Raw genomic sequence first — 12681 nt, 5'->3', positions numbered from 1 at the left:
TTCTGGGGGAGCTAAGGCTATGTAGAGAGACCCTGTCTCAAAAAAATAAAAATAAAAACCAAGCAAGCAAGAAAGAAACAAAGAAAGAAGACTTATCTATAGCTAAAGTTTTATTCCAGTGATTTAAAATTGGTTTAGAGCAAAAATCTAAGTTTAATACACACACACACACATACATAATACATATGTATGTATGTGTATATATGTATTAGGTACACATATATACATATATATATGTATGAGTATCTATCTATTTATCTCTATATAATAGATGATTGGTACACAGATAGACACATGCATATGTAGGTAGATAATTTTATCCACCTGTGCTGACAAATGGTCATATCTTTCTCAATTGATAATTGATAGATATTAGGTAGATAATTGCAAAACAAATAGATGATAGATAGGTATAGAGATTAAATTATAGACATATGGTAGGTAGATGATAGATAACAAAGAAAAAATAAACATTAAAGGACTATTATTTTTCTAAGATGAATAACTTCTATAGTGCATCTGTATTTATTATGATTAACCAAGGTAAAGGCAAAGGCCTTCAGCAATCTTGAACTGGGATTGCTTACAATATTTAGTATAAGTACTTACCATCCTGTGATTCTAGAGTCCAAAGTTTGCTGGAAGAATTATCCAGAAAGAACTGAAAAGGTGGACCATTATCTGGCCCATCTAGATCTACAGGTTCTAAAATAGCAAAATCCTTTTCCTGTTGACAAATGGTCACATCCTTGTCAATCTGTGGTGGGTGATCATTAAAGTCTTCCAGAAGAACGACCAGTGTTCCTGTGCAAGATCGGCCAGCTAGGATAAATAAAAATAGGTTATTCTGATAGCAAAGGAAATTGAGATTCGCTTAAGCCTACATTTAACTAATATTTATCATTTAATGCTTTCCCTATAAGATTCTGTTTGAAACATGCTGATAAAAATTGAACAGGAGATGCTTCACATTACTTGGAAGTGTATTAGTCAAAACAGTTGACAATAAACTCTTGGAAAATTTTCCAAGACACCAAAGCCTGATTTTCCATTTATGGGAAATGGTGGAAAATCACGAAGAGACGGCTCCATGCTTTCTCTAGATCAACAGCTTGCTTTGAATGACCTGTTTAGTTGATTCGTAAGTGTCAGTGAGTGGGGAGTACCAGCCACAGAGCTAAGAAATAAATGCGACAACTAAAATCTAAATCTATAGCCTTTCTAGAAAGAGCTTCTAACTTGAGTAGCTGTCATTACTGTTTTCCACATCCAAAAGCTCACTATTATTGTAAGTCACCCTGAATGAATAGAGCTCTTCGTTATTAGAACGATTCCATGCTGTTTCTTCTCAAGTCGGTCTATGCCCATTAGCTCCCCACACTGTGTGTGTTACCTTTGGACTCAAATAAGAAAATGCTTACCACTTTGATATGATAGTCACTCAGTGATAGTTTTAAGACTTCTTCCAGAAGCTAAAACTAAGTAGGTATTTCATAAGGTTTGAGCTCAATTGTTCTAAGTACCAAGTACACATCAAAGTTGTAAAAGCCTTAGTAGCTAAGCTCACAGCCTGAACCTGGAGATTTATGTGCTTCTTAAACCACAGAGGAACAAGTCTAACCATGACACATTAGCTGGGACTTCTTGGGGAGGAGTACTTGCTACTCTTGCCCAGAACCACAGTTTAGATATTAACATTCATGTCAGGTGACATGGACAAATGGGTCATTCTTCAGTGAAAGGGTCCTAAAGGAGAAGACCAGAAGAAAAGTTAGAGGAGACGGGAAATCTGGGGTCAGGAGCTATTGCACAAGCAATGTGCTATGCCAAGCAAGTCTATTAAGAAGTGAGGATCTTACAAACAGTTGTTAGGGGAGAAATGGGACAAATTCAGCAGGAGGCTAATAAAGCACGCACTGAGCATAGAATACCTCGAGGGTCAGAAATGGTGTACACGGAGGCCTTGGGACTGATACCTGCAGTCTCTCTGGTGGGGGTGAGGAGGAGAAGAAGTTGTTAGGAACTGAAATCTTAACTCCTTTGAGACCCTAACCCCAGCCATAGACTGGATCTTGCCAAGCCTGTCCTTGGGCAAGGACACACAACTAGGTGTCCTTTGTCATTTCATCAGGGTCTCTGTGAAAGCCTTAGATCACCCGGGCTCTGCCTGCAACTCTAGCTCCAGGGGATCTAATGTGTGCGTGCACATATACACCCATACACACACACACACACACACACACAGAGAGAGAGAGAGAGAGAGAGAGAGAGAGAGAGAGAGAACTTTTTAAAATCTGCCTTAAACAGATAGGTACCACATTTTCATCTTCATGCTTGATAAAGGGACAGTTTCCGGAGGGGTCGGGGAGTGGGGGGTAGGGGGAATTTGATCTCTTAACCAGTTTAGAAGAAAAAAAAACATGAACAAGAGCAAGTGAAGGCACACTTGGCACACTTTCAGAGTAGCAATGTAGCATATGTGATAATTATTATATTATTTCCAGTGTATAATAATGCTTAAATGGCAGTAATACTAATCGAAGAAAGACTATCAGAGAACAATCACAGAAGCTGTCACTGCTTTTCATTTGAATAATTTAAGGGACACGTGCTTCAGGGTACAGCTAGAGGAATGTTGCTGTTCTCATATTCTAGGAGCAAGGCGCATAAAACAGTGTCCTCTAGACAGACAGCAGAGAGATCAGCCTGACAGACAAGAGTGAGGAACAGGAGAAACACAGGGACATAAGCTAGATTCTAAGGAGTCATTAGGACTTCCTAAATTATCATTTAGGAATACCTTTGAGCACCAAAACAAGTTCATATATATATATATATATATATATATATATATATATATATATATTATATAATCTCTAATATATAAATACATGATTACCGTATAATTTTCTCATAAACAGTTGTCAAATCTTCATCTTTTCTAGAGCACATCTAGGTTATGTATGTCTAGGACATTGTTTTTCCTAAGCTTTGCTCTTCTATATAAACCCTACTATGCTTACCCTCAGGATCTGTCAGTCTTAAGCAACAAAGTTCTATTCTTTTATTTTGCTCTCTGTAATTTCCTCCTCTCTAAAGAAGAATTTATTTTTCCTTTCATCTAGTGCCAGGATTTCTATAGTCTTCCCTCCTTGTGCTTTATCCTGAAAGCTTCTAAACTCTCTCACTGTGTAGAGACATCTAAACATTCTCTACTGGTAAAAAAAAATAAAATTTATACCATTGACTCTTTTCTTAGGATATAAGGCAGTAAAGCTTTCATTATTAGAAGGACCAAATCCTCATCTTGTGCCTCCTCTTTTCCATGGTCCTGTGCTTGGAATTTAAACATCTAAAAGTAAGTAGATAGAGAACAGAGCCCTGTTTCACATCATAATTATATGTGTAAGCCGTTTAGATTTCATTTTTACTTATAGGAATAGCAAACTTTAAAAAAAAAAACCCACATCACCCATAATTGTGAACTATATTAAGTCAATATGTTTCTCAGCTAATATCCCCCCAACCTGTTATTCTGCAGAGTTTTGGAACTTATAGTAAAATAACTCTATAAAACAAATGTATATTTGAGGTGTGGATCACAGAGAAAGGTAATATGCATGCAGTTTACTTGGTAATGACATTCATATTAAGAGGTAGCTCAGATTTTGAAAGCTAGATGATTTTAGCTGATAAGATGGTTCTTTAATGCTTAGACTATAAGGCAGTAAAGCTCTCGTTATTAGAAAGACCAGACCTCATCTCGTGACTCCTCATTTCCATGGTCATGAAGAGAATATGAAACCTGATATTTCCATCTCAAAGGCCGCGGGACTGAGAGGTGAGAAAAGCCTTAATGGGCAGAGTGGGCATGAGTCAGCTTGCCTGTCTGCATAAACAGGAAGTAGCTGGCATCTTAATCAGTTAACCTTTTGTCTCTCTTTCAGTAACTACAGCTCTGGCTTTAAAACCAACCAAAGGACCAGAGAGAAGGCTCAGTGGTGAAGAATATGCACTTCTCTTCCAGAGGATCTGAGTTTAGGTCCCAGCATCCGTATCAGGTAGCTCACACCACCTGCAACTCCTAAGGCCTTTTGGTCACCTGCACTCACATGCACACACCTATCCACAGACATACACATGTACACACCTATCCACAGACATACACATGTACACATCCACAGACATATACATGTACACATACTGCTATATAATTTAAAAAAACATTAAAAACATTGTAGCTAAAATAGGCTATACAGCAAATAATATCTGGGCAATCATTATATATTATTAATTTGAACAAATTCAAGAAATGTGTAGAAAAAGCCTATGCTACTGTCTGGCAATACATTTACATGCTCAGCGTATGCATCTAAAAACACCAGAAATCTTGAGTTAATCAAATAGGCAAAAGATTTAGTTCTGTCTGAAAATCCCAAGATATTTTTTTTATTTCTATGAGGATTTGTCTTATATGGGTAAGTACTTAATCAAAGTATAACTTCTGTTTAGACTTTATTACTCATTTTAACTTTTATTTCATTTCTTTCTAGGGCACAGACTTATCTAGTGTGTTGCATAATAGTGCATGTGCACACTACCCAACATTGCTAGCACACTTACATGCATACGCTTATTTACACTACCTAACATGGTTCCAGTAGGCAGAAGTTTATTTCAAGACTTTCAAGATCATCACTTGACAGTTGACAGTATTTGAAGGAGACACTCTATAGAGTAGGTTCTAGACCTAGTTTGTGGTTATTGCTGTTTAACTGAAAACAGATTTTTTCATATAATAAATTCTCATTACTGTTTCCTCTCCTCCAGATCCTTCCAATTCCTCCCTACTTCCCCTCCCTCCTAAATCCATACCTTACCCTTAAAGATAGAGATCTTTAGGAAACAAACAGGCATCTAAAACAATAATAATACAAGCAAAACAGAATAGGACAAAATAAACAGGAAAGAAGAAGCCAAAGTAATAGCTCAAGAAAGACAAATAGACACACAGACACACATTTGCACATACAAAGATCCTATAAAAACAGTAAACCAAGAAACAAATATATATAAGACCTGTAAGGTAAGTGTCCTGGCTCCTTTTATGTCAATTTGACACAAGCTAGAGCCATCTGAGAAGAGGAAATTCCAGTTCAGAAAATGTCTCCCTAAGACTGGGCTGTAGAAAAGCCTGTAGTACAGTTTCTTAGTGATTGACGTGGGAGGGCGGAGCTCGTGGTGAGTGGAGCCATCCCTGGAGTGGTCCTGGGTTTGTAAGAAAGCAGGCTGAGCAAGCCTTGATAAGCAAGTACTCCTGGGTGGCCTCTGCGTTTGTTCTCACCTCCAGGTTCCTGCCCCATGTGAGTTCCTCCCTCACTGCTTTTGATAAGGAACTGTCAAAGGGAACTGTGAATGAAATAAGTCCTTTCCTCTACAACTTGCTTTTGTCACGGGTGTTTCATCATAGCAATAGTGACCTTCACTAGGACAACTTACAAAAGAAGTTCCTAGATACTGCATCATGATATCCCTCAGGAGGAATAAATAAGCCAGTGCTCAGAATTAGACTTCGGTCATTTACTCTGCTGTGGCTCTGCCCGAGGGGTGCACAGGGGACTAAATGGGCGTTCTGAGTGAAACGAGACATCATACTGAACACATTGTTGTAGATTACTAATTAGTACCTTAGAGGAAGCAGTGTCTGAACTAAAATTTGACCTAGACACAGACACACTCTCTATTCACGTTTTACTTTTAGAAACTGGCACTCACCTGCATCCATCGCCACTACTGAAATATTGTACTGGTTGTTCTTCACAAACTTCGACTCTCTGTCTAGCACTTTCACAGTTCTCAAGTCTCCAGTGCTTTCATTAATCTCAAACCAGTTATCTTCATCTCCTACCTTCTTATACCTAGGTTTTCAGAAAGCAGACATCGAATGACCAAAGCGGAGACACACAGACCTTTCCTAAATTTAAAATAAGTTCACACTTCAGGGACGAGGCAGGGATTTTCAGGAAAGCGCATTACCGCAAGCCTTCACCACTGCTTGTCTCTGGGTCTATGGCTTTGTAGCCCAGGAGCTCCTGACCCTCTGGCAGTCCATCTTTGCTCTGAATGACTTTGACCGGCGGCTGGCACTCAGGGCCCTCATCGGTGTCTTTAATTTTCACAGTGACAGTTGTGGTGCACATTGTTGGGGGTTGTGCGTTGGCGGCATTGGTGAACTGGACCTCGTTAAGGACACCGATTTGCAGAGTGACTTGGCGGCTGACTTCATAGTTCAATGGCTGTTTAATAAACGTACACTGATAAGTCCCCAAGTGGTTATACAGAACACTAATGATTCCAAGACTTAATAGACAGGAAATGCAATTCTTAGTTTTAAAATGTTGCCCAAAGCTAGTGCTAACCAAAAAAAACCAATTATCTTCTTAAAATGGTTAAAATAATCAATTTTTAAGGGTTGACCATTTTCTTTCCTACTTTTTTGTTTTGGAAGATCCCACCTTCATCTTTGTATTGTGATTTTAAACACTAATAGGAATGCAGTATGATTGTGTCAATCCCAGTAAGACTCCTGAAACAAGTTAAATTTAAAGGAAAAAGCAAAGGGAAGAAATACAGAAGGCCAGCAAACGTGGAAAAGAAAGAATAGACAGCTTCAAAATTAAAAACATCTTACGAGAATCTTATCAGAAACAACTTCTTTGGAAATCTTTGAACTACCCCTGGGGAATTAAAGGGGACCGGCGTCAGGACAAGGACACAGGGATTCAGAGAGACATTCCGTGCTGCCCACAGAGGCCACTGTCAGATTCAACATTGCTCTGCCTTACTTAGCCTCGCGTGCAGAGGACTGAAGTGTGTGTCTGATGTGAGTTTCTGCTTAGGAAGAGGGAAATACTAGAAAGGGTCTGTGCAAGCCACTGTCCACCATTCCATCACCATCACCTACTGCACTACTGTGGTGTGTGTGTGTGTGTGTGTGTGTGTGTGTGTGTGTGTGTGTGTGTGTGTGTAGCATTAGTATTTATTATTACACATCAGCTGGCTACAACACTGACAAGTGGCCCCCCCTCCCATGTGTCCTTTAACTGCCTCTAACACCCCGGAGATGGGTTCATAGAAAGAAATAATTTTTATACCAATGTTGAAGAACATGTTTGAATGCTGTAAAGAATAGCTTTACGATCGTACATACATACCTTGACCACACACAAGACACCTTCATTTGTATTCGGATCTGTTGTGATTTTGAAGTTCCCGTTTTCGTTCCCCTGAAGGATTGTGTATACCGCCTTCGAGTGGGGGGTGTTGGGCAAATCTTGGTCTTGCACCGTCATTCTTAGAATCTCAACATCAATTCTGTTTTCCTCTACTTCTGTAGTATACTGAGGGAAAAGTGACTTTCTAAGTATATGCCCACAGTTTTTATATTTAAACTTCTATTTAAAGAATGTAATAGGGAATAGTAGATGCTCATAATTGAGAAAAGAATTTATAAAGTTTCATGTCCAGCTAACTTCTTTCTTTCTTTCTTATCCTGTTTTCAAATCTCTTCCATTCACCAAAGGTGACCCATCTCTTAGCTGCTAAAGTTCACTGAGGTGCTTTTCCTGCTCTTTTTCAACCTCAGATTTGTCTCTTCCCTGATCCTGTATCATATTTCCGGTGTACCCCCCTCTTTAAACATAGTAAACACTAATTAAATTATTCTAATGTATTAGTCACATAATACTTATAGTGAGAACATATATTGTTTGTTTGTTTGTTTTCACAGGATTGTGGATTGAAACTGGGGCCTCAAGATACAAGGCAAGTGCTTGACAACTGAGCTATGACAGCGGTTCAGAATTAGCAGTTTTCACAGTAATCCTGTCTCATTTACTTTGATTCACAAGCAAACATTTTAAGAGAAAAGTTTTCTCTTTTCTTGAGAAATTAAATCATAGACTCTTTGAAATAAAAAGATAGAAGCATAAGATAGTAAAAGATTAAAAGAATGTGTGGTGGTTTGAATAAAAATGGCTCCCATAGATCTATAGGGAGGAGCACTTTTAGGAGGTGTGGCCTTGTTGGAGTGTATATGGCCTGGATGGAGTATGTGTGGCCTTTTTAGAGTGGGTGTGGCCTTTCAGAGGAAGTGTGTCAGTGGGGATGGGCTTCGAGGTTTCAGAAGTTCAGTCCAGTTCTAGTGACTAACTGCTCTTTCTGGTGCCTGTGGATTAAGATGTAGAACTCTTAGCTACTTTTCTATCAGCATGTTTGCCTGCATGCCTTCAGGCTTCCTGCCGTGACAACTACTGGACTAAACCTCTGAACTGTAAGCCAGCCCCAATTAAATATTTTCCTGCATAAGAGTTGCTGTGGTCATGGTGTCTCTTCACAGCAATTAAAACTTTACTAAGACAAGATGTAAGATGAAAATGATAGGATCTAGGTATATGAATGAGCTCTTGACAATGAATTATCCATCACTATATTAGATTTCTTATTCTCTAACTAAAACTCTGGTATAGATTCATGAAAAAGTGCAAAATTACTCATTAAAAGTCAGAAAAGCAATCACTCCTTGGCACTCTCATCATATCCTATGTATCACAGAAGGAGCTGCGGGCAGGACTTCCCTCTGACCCCAGCAGAACATAGAAGGCTGATCTTTTCTTCTGCCTCTTAACTTAAAATACACAGGGCACTGGAGAGAAAGCTTCTTCTTCAACATCTAAAAGAATCCCCAAACTGACAATAATAACCAAGAAAACATGGAACACATGAGGTACATCAGAACAGAAGCACTCTTCAGTGGCCACGAGCAAAGGCACTTCCTTAAATCAGCACCTCAGCTATTCTTCATACACAAATCACACTTTTCTTACTTGTTTTAAAGTGATTACTATTTAAAACAAAACTTCTCTTTTCAGGAAGCTGCCATATTCTAGATTTTTTTTTTAATATGAAGGAACCTGGTTCAACAAGCACACAAGTCTACTCACAAATGTTTGAGTGAAGTATGGTGAATTGTCATTCTCATCCTCCAGTGAGATTGTGATTGTTCCGGTGGTGAAGAGACCAAAGGGCTGGCCCCCCATGTCTCGTACCTCCATCACTAGCTTGTAAGTATCACATTTCTGTAAAAGAAGGGAAGGAAGGAGGTATATTGGTAAATACATCTATTTTCTCTTACTGACAGTTATTATATATACTCTGTTGTGGTTATATTACAAATAAACTTTTAAAATGTATACATGAGAGTGCATGCCAAGTCCTTGATATTTTTTTAATAAAATACCATAAATACAAATACAAAACAAGAAATTGAACAAACAGTGCAACTAATTTCAATTGTTAGCTCATCTAGATTGGGAATCACCTAGGAGACACACGTGGGCATGCCCGAAAGGATATGTCAAGGGGTCTCCCTGAGGAGAGAGGACTCAGCCTGAGTGTGGATAGTACCATCCTGGGTACTAAGGCACAGCACCATCCTGTATATAGCAGACTATATAAAAGGGGAAATGGAGAAAGAACGCAGAGACACAGCATTCTGACTGTGAAGTGTGAACAGCTACCTCATACTGCGCCTTTCCGGCCATGGTAAAGTGTGCTGTCAAATCCAGGAACAAACAACGACCCAGAAGCACGTTTTAACATTAAAATTAAACTTACCTATTCATAACTGAAAAAGACTCAAGCAAAACCCAAAGGTTCTTTAGCCATGAAATGAGACAATAGACTCGGATATCCAGACAATGGAAGAATAATGTTTACTGTAAATGAATGAGCTATGAGCCATAAAAAGACGTGGGGGAAGGTCAGATGACCAGGAGAGAGCAGCCAGCACGGAAAGGCTTCGGACTGTGGGGCTCAGACTGTGACATTCTGGAAAAGGTAAAACTGTAAGTAAGTAAAGAATCTCTCCTCTCTCTTCTTCTTCTTCTTCTTCTTCTTCTTCTTCTTCTTCTTCTTCTTCTTCTTCTTCTTCTCTTCTCTCTCTTCTCTTTTCTCTCTCTCTTCTCTCTCTCTCTTCTCTCTCTTCTCTCTCTCTCTGTATGTGTGTGCGAGTGTGCGTGTGCATGTGTGTGTGTGTGTTTCTGTGTGAATGGTTGTCTGAGGTAAGGAGGAAGAACTGTGAATAGACAATAGACCCACCACAGAGGACCTGTGCAGGAATGGGGAAGGACCAAATGGGACTCTTCTGGTTTTTCTGATAAATTTACCAAATGGTATACAATGCAATGAAACTTACTTTCTCAAAAGCGAAAATGAAGTAAATTAAAGCAGTGTTATCAGGACCTCACATCAACACCATGAGAGCAAGTCAGACCTGTCTTATCCTTGGACTATCTCAGCATCTCTGCAGATGCAAAGAAGTCTCCAGAGAGTCCCTGGGCAGCGCTTGGGAAGAAAGATTAGGGAGTAAGCACGCCGGCTGTACTGTAATCATCCTGGCAGTAATTGCCAGCTTAAACACAGTGGCTGATGAATTAATTAATGCACGGGTCCATTACCTCTCTGTCCAGTAAAGGTGTGGTGGTAGTGATCACACCTGTGTCTGGGTGCACGGAGAAGTGCTTGGGCTGATCTGGGATCTGTTGTAAGATTCTGTACTTCAGACGAGTGTGTAGGGTTCCTGGCTCATCTCTGTCGATGGCAGTCACTTGTCCCACTGAAGTTCCTGTTTAAAGCCAATGTTGTCAAAATTTAAATGGTAATATAACTGAATTATAAACAAATAAAATAGAGGTATTATTGCAGTAGATTGCCAAGGCCCACACAAAGAGAGACACACATAGACATCACATATACAAGAGACAGATATACACACACACCACACACACATACACACACATACACACACACACACACACAGAGCAGTTGTGTGTCTTTTTTTCAGATAATCTCAGGAGTATACAAATGTTCTTACAAACTTCTTCTAAGCTTCTCTTCCTTGGAACATCAGCTAGGTATATACTATGAAAACCATGTCTTGTATTTTACATACAAGGAATTAAGACCTTTGGTAAGAGTGATTCTCAAATTCTTTCTCCCTGTCAACTATCATTAGCAGTTAATGACATTTCATGGACTATTTTTAATAGGAAAACTCTCTCTGGTAGCACAACTTAATATCATGCCTTGTTGTAGCAAAGTCTTTGAATTTTTCACTTTAGTAATAAAGGTGCCGAATTATTCTTAGACATGAGCAGTTATTAATATAGAATTAAGTGTGATTAAATGTGATATAGTAATAGGAGGATATTCCTAGACTGGAAATGAGGATTTTAAAGATGATTCTAAGAGGTCAACATCATATCTGCACATGGACCCAGCAACAGAATGCAGAAGTCCACAATAACTGACACTTCCTTCTTACAGGTGTTTTAAACACTGAGAACTTTTCTGTTGTTCTGCCATAGGCCTGGAGATCTTGGCTTCATGTATTCTATGACTTCTCCTTTCTTCTAGAACCATCCCAGCTGAAGGAAAACCGAGCCATTATTCTGCACTACAATATTTCTAAGATATCAAACTACCAAACACTGAATTCTAACCATAGGGAGAACTGAATCAAATAAAGGTTACCATAATCCTGGTCATGATATGAAAAAGATATGAACTTCTATCAAGCACAAAATTAAATTAGGAATTTGACTCTTAATAGAAAAAAAAATCCTTCTTGTAAGAAACAAAGGATATATATAATCCAAAATACTAAAAAACAGCATAAAGTGAAATTATAAAATTAAACTTTTACTGAGAAAGTATCTCTCTATATAGCCAGAGCTGTCTTCATGACATCCAGGTTGGCCTTAAATATCCAGACATCACTGATCTTTACTTTCTGCATGCTGAGATTTAAGGTTTGTGCCAGCATGCCTGGCAAATCATTTTACCATACAGTACTTCTGAAGTATAAATGATCTTGTTAATATACTACTGTAAAATGTCAGGCCAGCAAGATGAAACTTGCTATACAGCTTGTTGTTGAGCCTGATGAACTGAGTTCAAGACCCCAAATCCATAGTTCAAGGAGAGAACAAAGACAGGTTCATACACACCACACACACACACACACACCACACACACACACACCCATACACCACACACACACACCACACACACACACACACACACACACCACACCACACACACATACACACACACACACACACACACACACACACACACGCGCGCGCCACACCACACACACACACATACACACCACACACCACACACACACATACACACCACACACCACACACCACACACACACATACACCACACACACACACACACACACACATGCACATTAATGAATGTTGTTTCCTAATGTGAACTCACCAGATCGGCAATTTTCAGGCACACTAAAAACTGTCAATTTGGTTTCAAAATATGGGGCATTGTCATTGTCATCTTCCACCTTAAACAGCAGGGGAAGAGGGTAGTCCGGGGCATAGCCATCAGCAGTCGTCGCATATCCATACAGCTGAAAGGGAGGGAACATCATCAGCTGCTTCTTACCTGACAAACCATGTCCAGAAGGAAGCCCAGGCATAGGGCAGAGGTATTGTTTAAAAACATGCATGGGACCAGGGGCCTCTCCTCCCTTTGATGTCCAACAAGACCATCCTCTGCTGCCTATGCATCTGGAGCCATGGGTAACTCCATGTG

The 12681-nt window shown here is 39.4% G+C and overlaps 1 protein-coding gene across 2 annotated transcripts in view; it reads right to left on the bottom strand.

Annotated features, from left to right (window-relative positions):
* Window positions 1–12681, bottom strand: part of Dsc1 (desmocollin 1) — a 28362-nt gene that overhangs the window by 3245 nt on the left and 12436 nt on the right. For both annotated transcript variants that reach the window (XM_052155618.1, XM_052155619.1), the window contains exons 6-12: window positions 12352–12496; window positions 10518–10684; window positions 9003–9137; window positions 7215–7400; window positions 6037–6296; window positions 5776–5918; window positions 610–822 (exon numbers count right to left, since the gene is read on the bottom strand). In XM_052155618.1, the coding sequence (XP_052011578.1) occupies window positions 610–822; window positions 5776–5918; window positions 6037–6296; window positions 7215–7400; window positions 9003–9137; window positions 10518–10684; window positions 12352–12496 (1249 nt within the window). The remainder of the gene's footprint in view (window positions 1–609; window positions 823–5775; window positions 5919–6036; window positions 6297–7214; window positions 7401–9002; window positions 9138–10517; window positions 10685–12351; window positions 12497–12681) is intronic.

This window comes from Apodemus sylvaticus, chromosome 13, assembly GCF_947179515.1.
Source record: "Apodemus sylvaticus chromosome 13, mApoSyl1.1, whole genome shotgun sequence".
Classification (NCBI taxonomy): Eukaryota; Metazoa; Chordata; class Mammalia; order Rodentia; family Muridae; genus Apodemus; species Apodemus sylvaticus.
Note: the sequence above shows the minus strand (reverse complement) of the source record. Positions and strands in the feature narration are given on the sequence as shown.